Here is a 23,218-nt window from a genome sequence, read left to right as displayed (position 1 = left end):
TAAAATGAAAATAATAACAGTCCAATTTATGAGTTGTTATGAGGACTAAACAAAGTCAGGTGCCTTGAAGTGTTGGTTAGCACAGTGCCTGTTACATAGCAAAAGCTTAATAAATACTTGCCAGTGTAATAGGGATTTCTGGGGTGGATGGTGGGTGGACATACCATAGAAAGAACATTATGAATAAGACAGAGAGGCAGAAAAGCCCAGGAGCTGTCCTGTGAGCAGGAAATAGTCCTGAGACTAAGGTGATAGGGGACCTGTTAGGGAGATAGGGAGGGAGACCTTGATGGGGTTGATAGGGATCTTATCAACCTTGATTGGAATACCTTCTTGGAAAGACAGCCAGGGCTTGCCCTGCAGTCGGCACATAGCTTTCTGGGCTTACAGGCAGCTGGTCCCGGGGCCTGGGCACCCCTTACTGGGACCCAGAGAATGGAAGCAAAGGGAGAGAGGTGTTCATGTGCTGAGTCTATGATGGGTGCTGCAAAGAGCACTGGAGTGGGAATCCAGCGACCTGATTCCAGCCAGTCTCCATCTGTCACTAGGGAATTGTGTGCGTTTGGACGAGTGGCTTCCCAGCTCTGTAGATGAGGGTGGTGGCTGTCCGCACAGCCCCTGACACTGGTCATAACTTTCACACCATCCTCTCATAGGGCCTCATAGCAGCTGGACCTGGGTGGGGCAGGCGGGGGCCAGTGTCTTCACCTGGAGAATGTGATAATAAACTGGGCCCCTTCTAGGTCCCAGGATGTTGTGAGGATGCATCGGGGCTGCATAAGCTGCATATCCATAGATACCAGTTATGATTAGCACCTGCCCCGTTTTACAGATGAGTAAAATGAGTTCAGGGAAGTGAACAGCCTTGTCTGATGTCGCAGAGCTTGTAAGCGGTGAAGAGATAGGATTCCAAAAACCAGATTCTTTTCAGCACCCCCCCCCCCCCCCCCACGGCTTCTCCAAACACTCCAGGTTCCTCGCGGTGCTTGCAGTTCGGGAGTCTGTCCAGACGGCTCAGACCCAGGCTGGATAATCCGCCACGGGTTCCTAAAAGAGACGCGCTGGACCGGGAGTGTGGGTCGCTGCGGGCGCGGTAGGGAGAGGCCGCCAGGATAGGTTGGGTCAGACAGGTGTTCCGCAGGGTCGCGACCCGCCCCGGCAGCACCCCCTGCCCCCTCCCCTGGCCCCCAGCTCTTATGCAAATCACTGCTTTGCATGGGCCCGGGGCCAGGCGCGGGGGCCCTGCCAGGGGGCGTGGCTGGCGGCCCCCGCCCCGCGCCGCGCCGCGTGCTCACCTGGGGTGTGTGGCAATCCTGGCCACGCCGAGTGCTGCCCGTGCTGGAGCAGCGAAGCGCGCGACAGCGGCAGCGACGGCCCCGGCAGCGGCTCCCACAGCGGCGGCGGCCGGGGGCGGGAGGAAGGAGACCCTGGCTTCCCAGGGGGCCCGGCTGGGGCAGACGCGCGGGGCCTGGGGGGGCGCTGGCTTTGGGCCCGCCTGGGGCAGGATGGTGAATCTGCAGCCCATGCACACAGGTGAGGGCGGAGAGTGTGAGCTCTGACAGGTGTCAGTGGGCTCCGGAAGGGGCGAAGGACAGGGGTGCCGCGCCGGGGGTCTTTTATCCCCCAGCGACCGGAAGAGGGCAGTGTGGATAGCGGGTCACCCAGGGGCGGGCGTGGGCAGCCAGGTGTTGGGGACCTTGGAGAAGAATGGAGGTAGGTGGGGGCTGCCGGGTGTGGGGCGGGAGGGTGTCTGGAGCCTCCAGGCCGAAGAGTGGCCGGCATGTGGGCCGTGGGAGTGCTGAAGTGTTGGAGTCTCGTTGGAGGTGCCGGTTCACTGACTGCAGAGGGGTGGCTCGCTCAACCAGGGGTGTGGACCTGGGAGTGCGTAAGTGAGGAAAATACGTGTATCCACATGTTACGTGTTTGGTGTCCCAGATATTTATGTGAGGTGGGAGGTGGAGGCAAAGTGGGCATTTGTAAGGTCTGGGGGTGGGCTAGGAGAAGTGGGTGACACAGGCAGTTACAGAGGCACAGCTGGGCAGGTGCCACGCCACACTTGGTTAGTTAGGGCTTGTAGCCACACGTGTGCCTGTGTATGGGAGGTGAATCCTGTTCCCATGAGTGCTGAGAAAGAATGCGGAGCAGACCCCAAGCGTGGAGGTGTGCCCACCCACATCTCTGTGGAGCCTGGAGGTGCTGTACGCTCAGCGCAGGTGGGGCTGGGAGTCCGCGGGCAGGTGCTGGGCGGGAGCTCTGTGGAGCCCCAAGCAGAGCGGCCTGTGTGCGGCCCCGTGGGTAGGTGCTTGCCTCTCTGGCTGAGAGGGGATGGTGAGAGATACATCCTCTGTGTTCCACGCCCCGTGGATTCAGATTCCTTCAAGTGTGGGAACCTGAGAGATAGAAACACTTTTCCAGGAGTCAGTGCCCCTGAGTGCATGGTAGGTGGGCATGGAGCGAACGCAGGCCCCTCCGTTCACCCTGCCGCACCCTCCTTTCCCACACCCGGGCCAGGGCAGGGGCTGCTAATCCTGGGGCGTTGGGCTTGTCATTGGGGTGTGCCTGCTGGAGGTCTGAGGGCCTGGGCACAGAACAGACTGGCCGTTTCAAACCAGCAATTTGCCTCTCAAAGATGATGGCACCTGATGACCTTTATTTAGGATTTCAGGGCTGCTGATGGGAATTTTGTTACCTGGTCTCCTTTCTGGGGGAGCAGGGAGGAAGAACGGACAGGGCAGAGCAGCCTGGAAGCTTTGGCCCTGTCTCGAGTCCTCCAGTCCTGAAGACAGGCAGAGATGGGTACACAGGGGGAGCAGGGTCCACAGTTCCCCAGGCGCACTTCTGGCAGGGCTGAGTGCGAGGCGCGCTAACGGAGGGATGTCCCCAGGTGCCAGGACATGCCAGGAAGGGCTAGGTGAGGAGGGAAGAGCCATCTAACTGGGTGTCATCCAGTGTTTGGGGAAAGTCTGTTTGCAGACTCTGTGGCACTGTCAGCATGGAGCTGGGCACGCTGATATCCCTTCACTGCCCACCAGGAAGGCCGAGGTCTGAAGGGGAACAAGACTTGAGAAAGGTGGGCCTCGGGTGGGAAGTTCTCTAGGGCCAAGATCAGAGACTGCCTGGGGATTTTCCACCTCATTGTCTACTGGAGGCTCCTGCTCTGGGGGAAGTGGGAGGACTGGGACAGCTGGGACCCAGCAGGGAAGCCGCCCAGGGGCTAAGAGGATCTAGCAGACAGCAGGAGAGCTGGTGAGGTCAGGCGAGAGGGCCAAGCCCTCCACCCCATGATCTCAGAGGAAGAAGCTCCAGGCGGATGCTTCTGAGAAGCCCATTTGCCTCCCTTGCCCTTGTGCCTGGTAGGCAGGGGTTCCGGACACAAAAGGGAGATTGAACTAGGCCCAAGGAGGGGTGACCTCTGGGCGGGGTGGGTGTCTCCACCTACCTCCCATGTGTTACCTGATTCCTTTCTCTACACTTACCTGCCTGCCCTCCCCAGACCACCTTTTTAGTCTGTCTCCCCCAGGGCTGTGGGGGTCTCTTTGCGAGGTTTCTGCCTCAGGCCCTCTGTGGTGTGTCATTCCCCTTCAGCGGCCTCAAAGGGGTCTCTCAGGTTGGGACTTTCTGTGGAGGCTCTCTGCCAGGCCTCCACCTATGGACTCTCTTTGCGGGGTCTTCTCAGTGGGCTTTTCAGTTTGGGGTCGTCTCTCTCTGTAGGGTCTTTGTAGGGGCCCAGGGTGGTCAGTGTGGGCCCTGCTCTGGGGTCTGTGAGGGATGGTCCCTCCGAGGAGACTCATTAGGGGACCCTCTCTAGGGTCTCTCGTCCAGGAGCCTCTGTGTAGAATCTGGTTTCCTACTTCCCCTCCTGTATCCTGCTGATTCTTTAGAAACAGCGCTTCCCCCTGTGACCTCCCAGTGCCGGGCCCTTGGGAAGTCCTCCTCAGTTGATTTACTGGAACAGTTTGGGCGGGGGGAAGGGGGCAGGAGCACACACGAAGTAGGGCATAGGCTTGCACCCAGGTCCCCCAGTCGGACAGCTGCATGGGCACTGTGGCCCCTGAGTCAGCCTGTCTTTTCGCTCTGGTAACCTGGGCACAAGCCATAATTCAGGTCGGCCCAGGGCCTCAGCACTTTGTACCTCACAGAGCATCTCTCAGGCAGAAGCAAAACACCTGAGCAGGCATGAGGTCACCACACACGGGGTGGGGGGCCGCCAGCCAAGGAGGGGCTCCCCGCCCCCAGGCCGAAAGCAGAGAGAGCCGTAGATGAGAATCAGATAGACAGCCAGGGAGGGAGAGAAGAGGTGGAGGGAAACAGCGGGAAGCCAGCAGAAAGGGGGCACCTGGTTGGCCCCAGGGCATCTCTTCTCTCTCTTCCTGTCACTATTTGCTGTCCCCCATCAGGGCTGAGGAAGAGGGATTGAGCCTTGCAGACTGATGCCAATTACAACTCAGGCATTCCATTTGGGCTGGAACACCGACTCGTGGGAGGAAGTGGATTTCTCTAGAAGAAGAGGCCAGAGAAGTCTCCTCCAGGGGAGAGTTGGAGCCACAGCTGGCTCAGAAATAGGACTGGTGGGTCCTTTGAAGTTCCTCTGGTAGATGTGCCCGATCAGTGGGTATGAGAGGGAGAAGTCAGACGGGAGCTCCAGTCCTTTCCAAAAAGCTGAAGATGGACAGTAGGCAAGAGGGGTGGGCCCTCAGCTGTCCCAGTAGGACCTCTGGGGTGCAGGACCCTGTGGACGCTCAGCCTGAAGCCTGGGGGAAATGCCATGCCTTTGGACTTTGCTCCTGTGGGCTCACATAAACATCCTGGTTTGCAGATGGGTACGGAGGGGCTGCCTCTGGGTCATGTCAAGGCATGGTGTGGGCAAGGCCAGCGGCTAACATCTTGCGCCGGCTTGGGAGTATAATGGTGCCAGTGAAGCAGGTGAGGGTCGAGTCTGGTACCTCGGCTCTTGCACAGAGCAGCTGAGTCTCCTCCGGGAAGGGAGGGACGGCAAGGAGCCTACTCAATCGCCAGCCAGCTGAGATAAGGACAGCCAAGGAGCCTGGCCCCACCCCACACCTCTCTCACTCACGCCGGCAAGTGCTGTTCTCTGACAGGTGAAGGGTTATGGCTTCTCGGGGAGTTTCGGTGTTGGCCCAATTTTAGGCTGAGACCAAAGAGTGCGTCTCACCCGTCCCCCTCAGCCTCCTGCCCAACGGGAACAGGTTCTCAGTATCTGAGCACCCTATGGGACTCCGGAAGAGCTCCTATAGATTATCTCAGCCTGCCCCCTACCCCCAATTCAGGCTGAAATCCTGGTCCAACCTCCAAGTGTCACAATGTGGTTCCCATAATTGGTACATCAAATGAGTAGATGTCCTGGCATCATGAGTCCATTGACACCTTCAAAAGTTATTTTTTGGCATGATTAGGACTAATTTTTAGTCCTTTTAAGCTAATTTAAAGGATGAGTGAGATGGCTTTTGGTTATATTTGAAGGCAATGCAGGGAATGGGTGTTTAAGGAGAGTTTGGGTTATAGGCATAACATTATGGTTTAGCTAAAGAGTTACCCTTCTTAAATGGCAGGAATTTCAAATAATTTGACTCAGGCCATCTGGTTATCATCCCAGGCCTACTGCCTCTTAAACTCACCTTGTCCCCATGAGCGTTTTCCTACGAAGTCAGAATTTGGTGACTGGGGAAGGCTTCCCAGATAAAGGACAAACCACAATAGTGCTGAGACAGGAAACCCGAGCTGCTTATTGCAGTGGGAGAAGGGGACTAACATCAAAGCCTAAGTCTCCAGTAGTTAATTCATTTACCACACGGTTACTTTATGCCAGGGACTGTGCCAGGCAGTGTTCATTCAGCAGTTCATTTGCTCCTCACAGTAACTCTGGAAAGTAGCATTATTCTCATTTTTTGGTTGAGAAAATTGAGCTTCAGTTAAGCGGCCAAGGTCCCCTAGCTAGCACCTTCCCAGCAGGAACTCCCTTCTCTTCAGCACTGTTGAAGAGTCCCTGCGGGGAAGTAGGAGCTGAGCACATCTGTGTTGGGCATTGCCCGGCTCCAAGGGGAGGACTTCATGGGTGGTACAAAGCAAGCCCATTTCTCCATTGGAATAGAAGGTGAACAGCAGCAGAAGCCCTTAGCAGATGTGTCCAGGTGCCCCATGCTAGTTATACTGCATATTCGTGAATGACAGCCTACACTGAAAGTTTCAAACTGCAGCAGGAAGGACTTCGGTTAGGCTCAAGAAATGCCTTCCTAAATATGATACAGTGGGAGGGGTGGGGGTGTGGTTGCAGGGTCTGCCTGGAGGTCTGTAGCCTATCCACATTAGGACACTGTGGAGGTCTGGGGAGGCTGTATGGAACTCCAAGTATTTGCCTGGGGGTCATCACATTGGTGGGTCACAAAAGTACTGCTCAAACCACAGTGGTTCCCAAGGTTGCTTAACTTTTTCCCTTGCTTCTGGGGTGTTCTAAGAACTGGAAAAACTCTAGACCCTATCTCTGTCTTGTGGGGCATGGAAGTCACCCCTCCTGCCCTGCAGTGACTACACACCCAGGGGCCACAGCTTAAATCTCTGCCTGAGCTACACACATCATTGTACTAAAAGAAAGAAAGAAAGTAGGTTTCTCTCCTCTTTTCCTGGGGCGGAGGTCCACTCTTTTTCCTCTTGCCGATCATCTCCAGACCTCAGGCGTCCAGACTGCCAACTGCCTGATTACCTGATGCAAATTAAGACTGCCTGCTTAACTGGGATTGGCTGGGGAGCCGGGTATGCAAATTGGTTCACCAAGAATTTATCTGGTTTGAAAGAGTTAAAAGTGCTGCCCCCAGAGAAGGGGGGCGGTCAACATGATTTGAATAAAATATTCTTCTGTCTTTAACAGCTTCAGTATTTGGGTGGTTTAATGAGGAGAGTTGCAGAGAGCGTGAGTGAGTTCCAAGCTGCCTCTTTGCTCCTCTCCGATGATCCTGGAGACTTAGGGGCCTCTTAGGTGGTGGCAGCTGTCTGTTGTGGGTAAATGTTTAATGTATTGAAATGAAGCAGGGCAGAGAGGCCAGACCAGCAGCACGTGGGGGATGAGACGGGGCCTTCCGTAGGTACTCTCTCTGCCGGGCCCTGACCCGCCCACCATCCTTTCCCCCTGGTCACACTGAAGGACTAGGAGAGAAGGTAAGGACCCCGGAGGACAGGATCTCCAAGAAGGGCCACACAGGAGCGAGGATTTGATCCCCAGACAGGGGGCTGACCTCTGAGAACCAGACAGAAGAACAGAGGCAGGAACTGGGAAAGAAAGGTGAGAAAGCCTTGGATCAAGGCACTCTTACCTCCCAGGGAAGTCAGGCATTACAAGGGGTAGGAGGGCATGGATATCTCTTATGCTACTTTAAGCACTAAAATGAATCCCCCAAATCCCAAAGGAAATGAGGACTGAGAACGGGAAGCATTCTCTCCCACCCCCAACTCTGGCTGTACCCCTCCCCTTGTTAAATTTTTACCACCTGAGCCTGGCGATGGAAGGAAATGACAGTGAATGATGGAGAAGGTGAGAGGCCCTGTGGTAGTGCCCAGAGATGGAGGGAAACAGGCAGGGAGAAAGGCAAGTGTGGGAGGAGGGGCTATGTGCCCAAGCTTATGAATATTCCAGTGTTGTATGTTCAGGAATCAGGAATTTGAAAGTCTGATGGTTGTTGTAATTACACATTCATCTTTGCTGTTTAGTTAAAGCCACATATGTCATAGCAAGAAAAATTGTGACCTGTTATTAAAATCAGTTGTGTGTTCCCTGCAGGTATCAAGATGAGTGGAGATGTAGCAGATTCCTCGGATGCACACAGCGCTCTCAGCCAGGTGGAGACAGGTAAGGTCTTCTCTTCTGGGGAATGAAACAGCAAAGCATGGGTGGGAGAGGGTTGTTGGAAATCTGTCAAACAAGGTGGTATCTTTTCTTGCTTGGTCGTTCAGACAATCAAACTCAAAAGCAGCGTCAGGAAATGAAGGGATTCCCTAGAGACATGGAAAATGACCTTGGAACATTCAAACTGTAGACAATGGTCTACTGTGGAACAAAACCTCCAGAACTAGGCTAGGAAAAGCCCAGATCATCAAAAAAAAAAACACACACACAAACAAAAAACGTTTGAGAGGAGGTCACTCCTTGATAGGCCATTCCAACACCCAGAAGTAGCAGGCTGTATTCCCAGCTGTTTCTGATTGACAGAAGGCAGAACCTGCCTTTCATAGATGGGGACTAAGGCCTTTTTACCCCAGATTTCTCAATCGGCCGGCTCCAGGGCCTAACCAAAGAGGCTTGCATACAAGTGTTCCCCCTCCAAATTACATGTATGTGGGTGGTAAATAGACCCAGAAAGGAAGGCTTGGTACTTGGCCATGACTTTGCTTTGTAGAGAAGAGAACGAAGACAGGAAGGAATTGAGAAGAAAGTTTCATGGCTCTGCTTTTAGCTCCATAGTCCAGGCCTTGCTTTGAAAACTCCATACAATTAAAAAGAACCTAAAGAAACATGAGTATAAATTATAACACCAGCAAATAACTTTTATAGCACCCCAACAAGACCTCAATTAGTCTTTCATCTGGATCATTACAGACATAGAGATTAGAAGTGGAGGGGAATCATGTTCCCCACAGCTAAAATCTTTTCCCTAGTCTTCAGGTGCAGTCTAGTTCCCTTCTTGAAGCTAAGAGATTTGGGGTTGGAGACAAGATAATGAGGGATCTTGCAGGAGAGGGGCATCTGCAGGGTGCATCTACCATGAACTTTTCTCCCACCCAATTTAATAGAAACTGTCTATTTACACAGGTAACAATACACAGGCAGCTCCAGGTTCTATATTTTGCTTTGTGTGTAGGGACAGCTGGGCAAGGAGAGTGTGAGCCAATTGCACTCATATTTCAATTGATTTATTAGCTGAGTGTGATTGCTAAGGGTCTGTGGAAGGGGCACCTGTTCTCCCCAGTTGAGAAGAAACTCCCCCCTCCTCACCCCCTGCCCAGCTGAAGAGCTCCAGCCACGCTTTCAAATCAGTTCAGCTGGAGCGCCATGTGTCTCTGCCCTGACAGTCTTCTGTAGAGATAAATCAGAGTCCCGAAGTCACAATTCAGGAGAAACTGGGTTGTCCTTTCCCGGCAGCAGGCTAGCTAGAACCAACTCTGTGCCCCTGGCCAGGTATATGCCCCAGGGATGTGGAAACACAGCTATGAGAGTGTCCGTGTGGGAAGAAGATCGCCCTTAGCTGGCAGCTCTGTTATTAGTTATGTGACCAAGTCAGGGTAACAGTGTTGGGAGTGAGACGGAGCAGCATAGAGCCCTGAAAGGGAGCCAGGAGAGGGAGGGAGTTATAACCCTGGGTGGGCGTGAGGAAGGTTAAGGTGCTACGGACAATCTGAGCAAGTCCTGGCCTCCTTTCTGGACTGTGGGACTATGTACAGACTACAATGAAGGAGAAAGAATCCAGTCATAAGCTGGGACTTGTGGAATCGGACTGGCACCCCAGGGTTACTGCCAATTCAGTGTGTGACCTTAGACCAGCCCCTTTACCTCCCAAGAAGGCAGGAATAGATGGCCTTTGAAGAGTATGGATTTAGAATCAAACAGACCTGGGATAAAAATCACATCTCAGTTGCTTACTGGTTGTATGATCTGATAAGTTAATTAAGCCTCACCTCTTCTGTAAAAGGAGACCATTAATGCCCAGCTTAGAGAGTGGGTTGAGGGTTAGCTGAGAAGATGTTGACAGCTCTGAGCAAAGTGCCTGGCCCATGGCAGCTGTATCATCATTACCGCCAGTGGCATCAAAAACGGTGGGCTGCGATTCTGTAATGAACAGAGTCTACGCTCAGCGCATTTGGGCTGCGGCTAGCTGGGATGCCCTTCTCTCCACCCAGGGCAAGTGGGTCAGCACTGAAGGCTGGTTTCTCTCCATTCAGCATTCAGGAAATGTGTGGGTCTCCCTCCCTGCTAAGGAGACTATGAAGTACTTGCTGTGGGGAACCTCTCCACCCCTGGGAACTTCACTTCTCGGGGCTCAGTTCAGTGGCTGGTAGCATTCATACTTAGGTGATCATCAAATTACCAAATGTTTTTAAGAGCAAGAAAAAAGAGGTAGCTAATTAAAGTAACCAAACTTCCTGGAAAGCCGTTCTGACTCATTTTTTACAGAGGAAAGCTTATTATGACTCACAATGGTTACCAACTGGGTTAAATGACTTCCTTTGGATTTTTCAAAAGGCAGATTCCCCTTCCCAACAGTGCGTGAATTAAGGGGTAGTTTGTCTCTGGGTTTTAAAGGAACTGTAAACACAGATGACCTAGAAAGCCCCAGTTCCCTGAGAGCACCCTCTGTGCTGTGTGAAATCCCCAAGGGGCGCAAGGAGTGAGGGATCCAGGAAAGGGAAGTGAATTTCCCCATCCACCCGTCAGGACTGCAAAGAAGAGCATTCTCAGGTCGAGGCACCCGACTCCTGGTTGGTAGAGGCCTGGCAGGGTGGCACAGGCTTCCCTTCCCCTCTGCCTATGGAAGTCAAGGCTAGGACGGGGACAGGGAAGCCCGAGGCCCTGGGGTGCCTTTGTGGCAGCCCCACAGAGCAGAGAAGGCTCCCATTCTCCTGCCCAGCGCTCTCCGCAGCCCCAGAGGGCTGGAGCCAGGCTGTTTCTAGAGTTCTGAATTACCTGCCTTTCTCCCCTTCCTTTTACCTCCCTCCTGTTGTTACTTTTCCATCATTCTTGAAGGTGACAATATTTTTTTCTGTCCTCAGTTGAGTCGTTGATAAGAATATACAGCCTTACCCACATTTCAAAAGCCCCAAGTCTGTAACTGACAAGTTACAGACTTCAAGCCCTCTGGGTTTTGACCACACTGGCCACAGTGTATCCTCAAGCCCAGTGTGGGGCAAAAACGGTGGGCTGGGGAGGAAGGGGGGAAAGGCCAGCCCCACTCACAGAGCTTCCTGCCTGTACCCGCGGACATGTACACATACCCGCTGCTCCGTGTGCATCGTCTCGTTTCATTCTTACCATCCCCACTTCATCAGTGAGGAAACTGAGGCTCCGGAGTCACAGAGCTTCTCACCGGAAATCAAACCCGGCCTGTCTGGCTGCATTCGATTCTTACCCTGGCTCTGCCATTAGCTCCCTTTGGATTCCTGGGCAAGGTTTCCCCACCCAGACCTTTGATTTCCTCCCCACAAAGGAGGGGTTTGGGCTGGATAATCTCTAAGGGCTGAATCTTAGAAGATGTGTACGTGGACCTGCTTTTCCAGATTCCCCGTCATGAGTGCGCGCATCCTGTGTCTGTGCTGTCCCCTGGGTGCTGCGCGGCCCCTGCCCTGCCCCCCTCAGCACCCTCCCCAGTCCCCCGGCCTCAGACACCTCCAGCTGCAGTGCTCCGCTGGCCCCCGACCCTCTTCTCTGACCCAGCTGGTGGTCCCGGAACCAGCATCTATGCAGCCCTCTTGAGTCAGACGCTGGGTTCAGGCGGATGAGAACACAGCCCTCGTCCTCAAGGGGCTTTCATCCTAGTGCAGGAATTTGTGGCGGAGGGCCTGGCAGTGCCAACCTGTGTCTGGAAGGGCATGCTCACGCACTGAACGCCTGTGGCCCTTACAACAATTCTGTGAGGGTAGATGCCATCTTTCCATTTTACGGATGAGGAAATTGATGCTGGTGATGGGGAAGAATGTTGGCTGGTTATCCCAAGATTGCATATCTAGCAAACTAGAGGATTAAACCAGGATTTTTCTGGTAATTTTCTAGCCCAAAGATGGTGATGGGAAGACTGGGGACCACCAGGGGAACAAGGGACAGAGGACGCAAGAGTGGTAGGCTTAGAGGACAGCCAAGCCCTGCCAGGTGGGTTGGACTAGTCCAGGAGGCAGACCCCAGGCTAGGGCTGAAGCAGGCTTATTGGGGAAGAGAGAGAAAGGCTCCCTCCCTCCTGGTGAACGGTAGAGGGTGAGACTCAAGCCTCAGAGAGACCTTCCTCCTTCCCTGCCCTCATCTTGACCCAGCCTCACCAAAGCGCCGGCCCCCCACTGCCATTTGACAGAGGGGTGTGGGGTGGGGTTACAAGACCAGTGGAGTGAATGCCTTAGCACCCTGTCCTGCTCAGAGATCTGGGAAAAAGGGCCCCATGAAGGGAGCCCAGGGGAAGAAAGGGGAGCTAGAGATGAAGGTAGGACTGGCCTCTGTCCGGCATCCTGCTGCCCTTCTTCGGCTTTAATCGCCTCGTCTGTGAGATGGAATGGCCACCATTTGTCCCCCCCTCCAGGACCACCAAGGTGAGTTAGCTCTTTGGCTTTGCAGAAAGTCTCTCACCTAACTGAGAACTTTCAACGTGGTTTTAAGAGGGAATGGGCGTGATTCCACAGCGGAGCACAGACCGAGAGCTTAGTGATTCCTATAAGGGTCCAGAGAAAGAACGAGTGACTGACCCAGACTAGAAACCCCCTCTGTCAATTCATTCCCGGGGCATCACCATCTCCATCCTACAGTCCCCCAGAAAACAAGCTGAGGATAAAGAAACTGTCTCATCACAACCCACAGGTGAGGTTCTAGGCAGAAACAGGAAGACTTTCAGAGATGTGTGTGGATTTCAGCCCAAATATCTGTTGAATAAAACTGTTCTTTCAATGACAGAGAGGACAGGAAAAATCTAGGAAGCATTTGGGGAAGCTGAGACGGGGAGGTGAACAAGAATCTCTTGTTGACAGTTCTCTCTAAATGGGGTGCGTGTGCGCAGACACATGCATTCTCGGTCTCTCCCTCCCTCTTTATGACTAAATGACGGAGTGGGTGTGAAAGCGCTTTGAAAAGTGTACGCGACCATACAGATACAATCCATCATTAGGTTGATAATTATCAGAAACATCCAGGAGACAAGAGAAAGCTTTGTCACGGAGCCATGTGGGACACATCTGCTTGTGCCCTGGACTGGAATTTGCGCCTCATCATGTGGGGAGGCGGGCGCTGCAGGAAGACGGTGAAGGGCATGGGTGGGCGGCGGGGGTGGGGGGGGGTCCCTGGGATTTGAGCCTGCTGACTGGTCCTCAGCCTGTACCCGCTCTATCCCTCACCTCCCTGGAAGAGAAAACTGAAGCCGCAGTCCCTCCAGAGGTACGGGGCGCTGATATGAATTCCTGAGGATTTCTTGTCCACGCCTCTTTCTTCCTTAGGAGGTATTTCAAAACCATCCCTGGAACATGAAAGAATCTACTGTTCTTAGAAACTTTAGCATTCATCATCTGCCTTCCATCCTAATGAAAATGAACCCCACCCTTTCTCACACTACACAATCCTCAGTGCCCGAAAGTCCTTTCTTATCTCTTGCCTTAGATTCTCTTGCTGCAGCACCAGCCCATTGCCTCTCGTTTTAGCCTTCTCAGCCCAGAGTGGCTTTTGTTTCACCTTGTTTTCAGTGTGGCAGGGAGGCTAGAAGGTAGGAATTCACCACCCAGGCTTTACATTGTGGTTCTGTGTGCTGGGGATCTCAGGAGAGCGGCCTGTGGCCTCAGGGACTGCCTGTCCGCCCCTAGCACTCAGACAACGTTAGCAAATAAAACAGCTGCAAGAGCCATTCACGTTTGTACCATTCATTACCTTGCCTTACAACTCGCAGACGCTTGCTCACCCCCCCGATTCCCAAACCCGAGCCCACAGGGTAGACAAGGCAGGATCGTGTTGCTCAGGTGAGCCGCAGCGGCTGGGCAGTCCTACCTGGCACCTGTCTCTCTTCCCTTTGGAGGTCTCTCTGAAGGAAATGGCCCCCTGCCATCCCCACTACCATCTTTGCAGCCCCCAGAAGAACATGGACCTCCTTGCTCTCCAGCCTAGGAGGGGACGAGGTGAGGGAGCCCAGTGGGGGCCACCAGGTGCTGCTGTCTTGACATCCGGAGCTCCACTTGGTGTCATCCATGGTCCTTCCTCAGGGTGCTGCTTCTCAGTCTGGGTGCAGGACCAGTTGCTTTACTTCCAGTCTGTCACAGACGAGTACACAGTCCTGCCATGCAGAACTGGTTCACAGCTCATACCTACCACCCATGTTCAACAGGGCCCGAACTTGTGTACACCCACGCCAACAGGGAAATCATGTGTTAGAGTGCTGTGAACCCTTCTAAATTCTTACTGTCCGTGTGTGTACCTATCTGGTTTCGGACCCTAATGAACAGCTCTAGACTAGCCCTGGCTGGTGGGCCACACAGAAGTGCTCGGCCTCAGAGGAGTTTGCTCTGGGGATAAGAATGCCCCTCTCCTTTGGTATTCCATGAGCAATGGGCACATCTGCCCCTGGGTACATCATACGATCTTCCTAACATTCCTTGCACTCCCCCTGCAGACATTACGAGGACAATAACAAGGACGTCCAGCAGGAGAGGTTGGTCTCAGGCTGTCCTTTGCTGGCAAGGGGTGGAATGACACCCCTGTGCAACTGCCTCAGGCCAGGAGACTGGGCACTGAGCTGCATCGAGAGGCTCAGGCCTCTGTGGCTTTCTGGGCCTCAGCCGTTCGCTAAGTCACCCAGCACTGCAGCCCCCCACCCTGCCCCCAAGCTGCAAGTAAATGCATTTGGTGTCTTGGGTCCACCCTCTTCCTCAAGAAACAATTAGAGCAATGAACACCTGGTGTGGAAAAGTGCTGAACAAGTGGAAAAGAATTTAAAGAGAAATGAGCAACCAAATTAGGATGAGTCTTGGGGGCTTGAGAAGCAGCCAAGATCCAGGCAACTGAAAATCTCTGTCCTGCCCCATCCCCTGAGCACACAGACACACGTACAAGGTCACACTCACAAAATCCTCACTTCAAAACCCTCGGGGCAGGATGGGGTCATACCCACAGGTTGTCTCTGCTTGAGTGAGGCCGCTCATTCAAAGGCAGGCCTGGGTCCTTGAGGGGTTTGTAACACTACTGGAGAGGTGGGGAGATGGGAAATTGAAGGCTCAGACAAGCTTTTGATAGTGGGTCTCCTGTGTTTAAACCACTTCCTCAGGAAAGGGCTTTGCCTAGGATGACCCATCCTTAGGAAGAGCTGCTAAGAGGGAGAAGCAGGTCCGTCTCCCCTCTCTCACTTCCCACAGCCACTGGGTTGGGAGAAAGGGGACAGAATCAGAGTTGAGTGTCTTTAAAAGGGAAGCTGCATGAGGTCATCCCCGCTGGGGTGACAGTCTTCCTCATTGGAGCCTGAGGGTCTGCAAGGAAGGCCAGCTTAGAGGATGGCCAGGGCCGTAGAGGCGGCTGGAGTTCATTTCCAGGGACTTCAGCCACAGCTCCAAGTCCTCTCCTGGCTCTTCCACCGGCTAGTGCTCACTGGGGGGAGCTCCTGGGGTAACAGCAGGGCCCTGGGAGGCTCAGGGAGGGCAGGCCTTTGTGCCAAGACTGGGGCATGGGAAACCGAGCTGCAGACATCTCCCAAAAAGCTCCAGTGCTGTTGACTCAAAAAATAATAGGTGTTAATTTGCATGGCATTTTACATACAGGTTCCATGCCCCGCTTTTCATCTCTTACCACTGGCACCACCGAAGCCCCCAGGTCTGCCTTCTCTTGTCACCCCCTCTAGGGGTATTTCTGCATCCTCCGGACTCTAGAACTTCCTGCCCACCACCTAGCCCATCGTTGGATTAGCGTAGCCCAGAAAAAAAGAAAAAAACAACAACAGCGGTTGGCCACGCTGAAGTGTGCTTGATCCAGATTTGCACAAGAGAAACAGGCAGGCAGTTTGGCAGGTCTGGGCCCCGCTGGGCACCTTGGTTAGGGGGCATCCCACCTGCCTGCCATTGGCTGCAGTGAGGTCCCCAGCAGGGGGCTTACCCACCCCCGCCTGCTTGGGCTGGGAAGAGGAACAAAAAACCCAAGCCACAGAGCCCAGAGAGGTGCCGAAAGGAGAGGAAACCCAGTGGTTGCTATGACGATGGGGTCTTGGTGCCCAATTTGCATAGGCGATGATTTCCATACTGCAGGGTGAATTTCCATACCCCTGCCTCAAAGCCTGTTGGGGCAGGGAGGAGGAGAGGGGAGAGGTCATTTGAAATTCAAATGAGCATGATTAAGGTTTTCCTGAGGAGGGAAGCTCGGACAAAAGGGGTTAAGCCAGCTGGCAGACGTCGGCACCGAGCTCAAAGTTATCAAAGGGGGGCGGTCCTGCTAGGCTGAACCCTTCCCCCAGGTCACCGCAGGCCCCTGGAGCCCTGATGGCGGTCGGGCTGGGCGGGGTGTTGGTGGCCTCTGCCCTCAGGGAGAACAGGCTAGGTCCCCATCCCCTCCGTCCCTGGGCTTGGCTTCAGCGTCCTGGGGATGCTTCAGCTCAGGTGGACCCCTGAGCGAGTTCTAGTTCTGGGCTCAGTCCTACATCTCTCTGGTTATCCCTGACAAGTCATCTCAGTTTTTCTATTCATGAAATTGGAGAAACTGCACTTTCTAGTCTGGCCGAGGAGATGTGAGGACGTGGGCTCTGCCCTCATCTCTACCACTAGCCTGTGCTCATAGAAAGGACTTCCCGTCTTTGGGCCTGAGTTTGTGTGCTGGATTAAGGGTGTGAACTTGAGGGTCTCCAAGCTCACATGCAGCTCTCAGATGCTGTGAGCCGTGAACACACTCTGATCCTCTGTGCATGCCAGTCACTATCGGTGCGACACTGCATGATGTAAACTGCTGTGGCCCTTCCCAATGCATTAGGAAGGGCACCCCTGCCCCAGCTCACCCAGATGCAGTCATTAAAAGCATGAACTTCAGAGCTGTTTGAATCCTAGATTCTCTGCTTACCAGTTATATGACCTGGGGCTAGTTAACTCAGTGGCTCTGTGCTCAGCTTCCTGGTCTGTAAAAGGGGAGTTTTAACAGCACCTCCTTCCTAGGATTGCTGCGAGGATTAAATCAGTCAACTTTATAAAGCCTTGAGGACGATGTCTGACATAGTGTAGTGCGATTTGCCAGTGTTGGTATCAGAGGGATAAAACGTCCCCACAGTGGGGCAGTGACACAATAGCCGGTCCAGAGAACCGTGCTTAGGAACATGGACTGTCTCCTGAGCGGTCCCTGCTGCGAATTCATTCACGTGTGGGCAGCACACTGCCTTATCCACTCACACTTGCGAGTGGGAAGCACGCTTCACTGAAGCGCCCCAGGAGAAGCTGCCAAAGCCAAGCGGAGACCCCACCCAGAGGCCGCCTGGGAGAGGTGCCTGCCGCCTCCACCCACCATGGGCTCCCGTGTTGGTCCTGGACCAAGTTTGTCTTCACTTCTCAGGAAATGGGGAAATAGCAGGAAGAAAGGCCACCTCTTTCCAGGACCCAGTGCTAAGGGACACGACAGATTCGCCAAGACTAGATGATGCTTACAAAAGGTCTTTTTCCCTCAAGTTTTTGCAGCAGCTCCACATGAGGCTTCGTTGGGAGTGAGTGTGATGTGGTGTAGACAGCCTCAGCTGGCTTTGAGCTTCTACTTGGTGATTTACTAATCAGTAACCTTGGGCAAGTTGACTAACTTCTCTGAGCCTCAACTTTCCTCATCCGTGAAATGGGAATAATAAGAGAACTCGCTCATAGGGTGATTGTGAGGCTTAAATGCTGTCGTGTGTAGAAAATGTTTGCTACAAAGCTTGGTGCATTGTAAATGCTCAGTATATGTCAGCTATTAATTAATCCTGATTGTTTGAAAACAGTGTTCTGTGGCCAGAGTGTTTGAGAATTCTCTAATCTAGTCCCGTTCTCCTATTTTGTGGGGGAAAACACTGGGGTCAGTAAAGGCGCATTACTTTCCCAAGGTCACAGGGAGTTCGAGACCCATGTTTCTTTAGAAGCCCCCACTCCGCCACCTGAGAGGCACGTCCTTCACCCATGGTTTTGTTTTGTTGTTTCACTGGACAAAGTGTTCCCTCTCCCTACCACCCAGGAACATGAGCCCTGGAGAGGAGAGGAAGATGTGACCTTGGTGGCATTAGACCACGTGAGGGGAAGGGCATGGTATCTGGACTCAGACGACAGAACAGTGTGATATCTAACAAGCCCCACGCTCTCTGAGCCTCAGTTTACTCACTGGTAGAGCAGGAGTTGCATAATTCTGGCCCTGGAGACCTTAGGTGGGGTGAAGATCAAGTCAGGTCTAGATATGAAAGTCCCTGTGAAGCAAAGGAACAAACCTAGCCCATGTCAGCAGGCCCGTGTGTGTGGGCAAGTGCACTGGCCCTGAGCCAGAGCTTTGAGATCCGAGTTCCTTCCCTCCAGCCCTGGTGCCATGACCCAGCCTCAGTTCCCTTATCTGTAAAGCAAGCTGTGAAGGAAACAGAAATGTCTGCGGCAGCTTTTGGAGCTGTGAGTTTATTTACAAACGTGATACAGCTTCTCCTGCCTAAGCATTCCTACTGCATGGGCCCCTCTAAGCTGCAGAGGAGCCCTGCATGGCTCCATAAGAAGCATAGCTTGGCCTCACGACCCCTCCCTGGTCGCTCCGCCTGCCCTTCTCTCCCCAGCTCCCCTCAGTCCCAGGAGGAGGGCCAGGAGAGAGGGACTCAGCCTCTGACCAACCTGAAACCTCTTCGAGCCTCATCCCCTCCTCTGAGCGAGGAGTGGAGTGGGTGCTGGTGGAGCTGACCTTTAAGATCCCCATGAGCTGTTGTGGAAAGAGTCCAGCCTCGGCCCCGGAGCTCTGGGGATTTGTTCCTGCTGTGCCATTTATTGCCTGTATGACCTTTAGTTCTCAGGGACTAAGTTGTCCTTCTCTGGGACTCAGTTTCCCCACCTGTAAATGGCAGGTGCAGCACCAGGAGTTCTGATGCAGCACAAACATGTTCCCATAGAGAAATAGCTGGGAGGGGGGGGGGCTGTTTCCCCAAGACGTGCTTACTAGATGCAACCAGAACCCTAGGTTTATTAAGGTTATTTATTTAACTTCTTCCTTTAGAGCTGGACTCTTACTGTTTTCCAGGGCCAGGGGACTATAAGCTGAGGCTTTGGTAGGGAACTCGGCTCTTCTGGTCCTGCTCCTTGCTGCAAGGGCCTGAGGCCTTTACCTCTTTTTCTGGAAGCTGGCACATCTGCCCAGATGCTCCTTCAGCTTAGCCACTGACTGTGCGGCCCCACTTCGGCTCCATGGTGATGACTGCAGATCAGTGTGTAACCAGGAGGAGATGAGGGGACCCCAGAAAGTCCCATCTCTTGCCCAGAATGCAAAGAAGTGGGGATTGTATTTCCTAGAGAATTAGAAGACCCTGGTGAGGAGCCTTTCATTTACCAAAGAATGATGTGACAAATTGCAGAGGGACATGGGAGAAGCTTGCTTTCTCTTTCAGCAGAGGGGAGCAGCAGGGTGCCTTCTGTCCACTGTGCTGGGGCCCAGGCTGGTGCTCTCTGTGGGAAAGGGCTGGCGAGCCAGGCTTCGGGTTCAGTGTCAGGACAGCACCTGTGGAGAACAGTCCCCAGGTTGCTCACGCAGGCCATGTCGCCAGGAATCCGTGAGGTTGGTTGTGTTTACTCTGCCTTTCTCCCTTGGGATTGGGAGGAAGAAGCTCTGACTCACGAAAATCCGCATACCCACGGACTGTCAGAGGCAGAGGGACCCTGAAGGGCCATGCTGGGACGGGGTGGCAAATGGTATTCTCCAGGGGACCTAGCTCTGATCATCGGCTGGGGGTCACTGAGCACTGATTTCAGGAAAAGGAGGAGGGTGCAGTAATCCATTAGTGATGTCTGCCTGGGCATGGACTGCGCTCATGTGCGTCTTTGCAGTTGCTGTCCACATCCTCAGAGGTAAGGTGACTTGACCAAGGATACTGGGCTGGCAGAGAACTGGAGCTCCCATCTCCCAGCCCCACACCAGTGCTCTTCCCACAGTCCAACACAGGCCCTCCAGTGTCCTGTCCTTCAGGTGTCCTCCTGGGCATTTCCTCACTCCTACAGTGGAGGTGGCAGGAATGTGCCCAGGAACTTTATTGTTTTCATATTTGAGGGAAATTGAGGCTATGGGGATTAAGCCATTTGCCTCCAATACAGCATAAAACAGCCTTTGAGGTAACCCTCCAGCTCAGTGTCCCGTGTGTTCTCTGCACAGAACTCTGGCCATTAGGCAACACTTCCCATTGCTTGGAGGAATCCCAAGTAACAGAAAAGGTAGGCATGGTGTCTGTGGGGGCCTGGGATAGATTTGACTCATTGAAACATCCACACGGCTGTTCTGGTGGCTGGCTGCCCAGGAGGGCTTCCAAGGTCTCAGAAGCTTTAATAATTGCTCTCCCAGGAAGGGCCAGCAAGTTGTCAGGGGGTCATAAAGTGGTGCTGGAAGCCTTGCTGGATTTCCTGGGAGAGGAGCTGGTGAGAAGAGAAGCAGTCCAGCAAGGGGAGAGGTCCAGCCTCCCTGAACGCTTGGCATTGTTTACCAGGCAGAAGCAAAAGATCCTGCTCGAACAGTTCTCTGTTCTTGTGCTGCCACCTCCCTCACCCAGAGAATCGCTCCCCAGGCAAACTCATGTCCTGGTGTTGCCAAAACTATGCAAATCAGTGGGCCAGCGGGCCTGCGAGGCTGCCATGAAGCTCAGAGGAGGGAAGGCAGAGGGCTGGCGCTGCTCCTCGGGTCTGCTCTGAGGCAGGGTTCTGGCCCCGGAGCTCAGCACAGCAGTGCCTGTGCCCACCAGATGCCAGGGAGCAGAGGCCGAGGCGGGAGCTGCTGTGGACTCTCGGGCACCTCCTGTGCACTGGTCCTCGGCACTTCTCGTCGGGACTCCACTGGCCTGAGGAGGTTGTATCCAGAATCCTGGGGATCCCTGCGAATTCAATGTGCCTTTTACCCTCTGGACCACTTAGTCCCATTTTCTGTGGACTGAGGTTTTGCCTTCCAGTTTCACCCAGATCCCTCTCACCGCAGCCCCAGCCTCCCTGTTGGGGATGCTCTGGTGTCGATGAACAGTTCTGGGCACTGGTGGGGCCGGGGAGATGCTGGAGGTGCGAGGACAAGGCTGCGGCTTGGACGGAGTCCTCAGGCATCCTCCAGGTTCAAGAGACGTGACGGGTGGAGTCATGCGAGGGTGGGGAGTGCCCCCCACACTGGTGGTGGGGACATGGATTTTTGTCTCCCCCAGAGGATCATTCCCAACACACGCCCGTCCTTTAAAAGCTCTGTCACTTTGTACATATCACTTCACCTTGTAGACACTCAGTTACCTCACCTCTAAAATTAGGTGAGTAATAATGCCTCCCCTTCCCAAAGGCAAGGAGCTTGCCCTGATGACCTCCTGAGGTCCCTGCCCACCCCATGAGCCAGGGCTCTGAGGCATTTGCTCTTCTCCTGATTTTTTGCTGGAAGCTTTGCAGCCCAGAGAGTCCCCAGGGACCACGATAACCAAGGCAGCCTGGAGAGACCCTAGCTGGCCCTTCCAGCTTGACACAGATCTTACCTGTTTACCCCCAAGACCTCCAAATGGGATTCCTTTATGAGCCCTTCCTGCCCTTCCCCTCCCTTCTGTGTCCTTCTGCAGAATAAACCGGACAGAGGGAAATGGTGAGGACAGCTCTTGCGTCCCTCCTGCGCTTCTCTCTGCAGATGCTGCAGGCAGTGACCAGCTTCTGGGAGGGGAAGGAAAGCCCTGGTACATGTCAATCAGCTGCACTGAATCATAAGACTTCAGAGATGGAAGGAATGTTAGAGGTCCCCTGAGATCCCCTTCCTGATGCCATCAAATTGCTCCTTGATTCAAAAATCGCTTTTGGAACATCCCTGAAATAAGCAGTCTCTGCTTGAATCTTCCTAGCGAGGGGGAGCTCTGTCAATATGAAACTGCAGGTTTCACTGCTGGCCAGTTCTACTTTTTACAGAACTCTTCCTTATACTGAGATGAAACCACTTCCCAGAAGCGTCCACCATTGGCTCTTGTTGGGCCATTTAGAGCTGCAGGCTAAGCCTGATCCACTTCCTTCCGTGTCATCATTTGGGGGGGCAGGAGAAATCCACTGACATTTATTTAAGCACTTACTATGTACTAGGCACTGTGAACAGTGAGCATGTGAAAGCTCAAATATTCCCTCATTGAGCTGTTTTTTTGAAGTTTTTTAGTTTGAAAAACTTCAGACATACGTTAAAGAGAGAGAACAGTTGAATGAACAGCCATGAGAAGGTTTTATCTAAAGGCAAGTGTTCACTTTTCTAAGCTAAACAACCTTTCATTGTCTGGTGTGACATCTGGGCTCCTTAATATCTTGGTCCATGGTCTCTACAGCCCAGTGCCTCAGGGTCCTTTTTAAAGAATGGCCTCCTGAACTGGGCACAGTCAGACCTGCATGTCTGTTACTATGCAGGCCAGCAGTAGCTTGTTAAAGCAGCCGCACCACAGTGTGCCACACACTTTGGGCCAATACTGAGCTTTGATCCACTAAAGCTCTCCTCTGGTTTTCTTTTTGTCTGAGATGCTCTAACACCAGCCTCCCCTACCTTCCTCTCCCTGGCAAGGAACTGCAGTATGTTAATTTCCAAATAATGTCTGCCGATAAACAGAAATGAGAATCATTCTTTCTTTTTCTTTGGGGGGCTGTGAGGGGGGGTATACTGGATTTCTTTAGGAGGTTCAGCCTCTTCAAAAATGTAAAATACAGAGTATATAGATATTCTGATGGTCAAGTATCTTAATGTACACTTAACTTGGAATCACCATATGTTTCAGTCGTGATTAATTTTGTTGCTCTTGTTTGAGGTTGGTTATTGGTATACTCGAAGCAACTCTGTCAGACTTCACATTATAATACATAGCTTTTTTTTCCCTGCATTGTTGAGGTAGAACCTATAAATAAAATTGCAAGATATTTACCGTGTATCTCATGGTGATTTGATATGTGTATACATTGTGAGAGGATTCCCACAGTGTTTTCTCTCTTGAACGTATGTCTGGAGTTTTTCAAACTAAAAAACTTAAAAAAAACAACTCAACGAGGGAACATTTGTTAAGTTAATTAACAAATCTATCACTTCACATAGCGATCTTTTTGTGTGTGTGTAAGAGAACATTTTAGTTCTACTCGCTTAGCAAATTTTAATTATACAATACAGTGTTATCAACTCTAGTCACCATGTTGGCCACTAAATCTGAGACCTTATTCATCTTATAGTTGAAAGTTTGTGTCCTTTTACCAGCTGCCCCCTACCCTCTCCGTCCATCCTTACAGCCTCTGGAAACCACTTTTCCACTCTCTGTTTCTCTGAGTTTGACTTGTCTTTTTAGATTCTACATGTAAG

The 23,218-nt window shown here is 52.9% G+C and overlaps 1 protein-coding gene across 4 annotated transcripts in view; it reads left to right on the top strand.

Annotated features, from left to right (window-relative positions):
• The first annotated feature begins 1,348 nt into the window (after positions 1-1,348).
• POU2F3 (POU class 2 homeobox 3) overlaps positions 1,349-23,218 on the top strand; it is a 73,404-nt gene continuing 51,534 nt past the window's right edge. For 2 of the 4 annotated variants that reach the window (XM_073239602.1, XM_073239601.1), the window contains exons 1-2: positions 1,349-1,533; positions 7,790-7,858. In XM_073239602.1, the coding sequence (XP_073095703.1) occupies positions 1,506-1,533; positions 7,790-7,858 (97 nt within the window). In that variant the 5' untranslated portion in view covers positions 1,349-1,505. Of the gene's footprint in view, positions 1,534-1,692; positions 1,886-7,789; positions 7,859-23,218 lie in introns of those variants that run through there. The other 2 variants (XM_073239599.1, XM_073239598.1) reach the window with 1 other exon arrangement.

This window comes from Manis javanica, chromosome 6, assembly GCF_040802235.1.
Source record: "Manis javanica isolate MJ-LG chromosome 6, MJ_LKY, whole genome shotgun sequence".
Classification (NCBI taxonomy): domain Eukaryota; kingdom Metazoa; phylum Chordata; class Mammalia; order Pholidota; family Manidae; genus Manis; species Manis javanica.
Note: the sequence above shows the minus strand (reverse complement) of the source record. Positions and strands in the feature narration are given on the sequence as shown.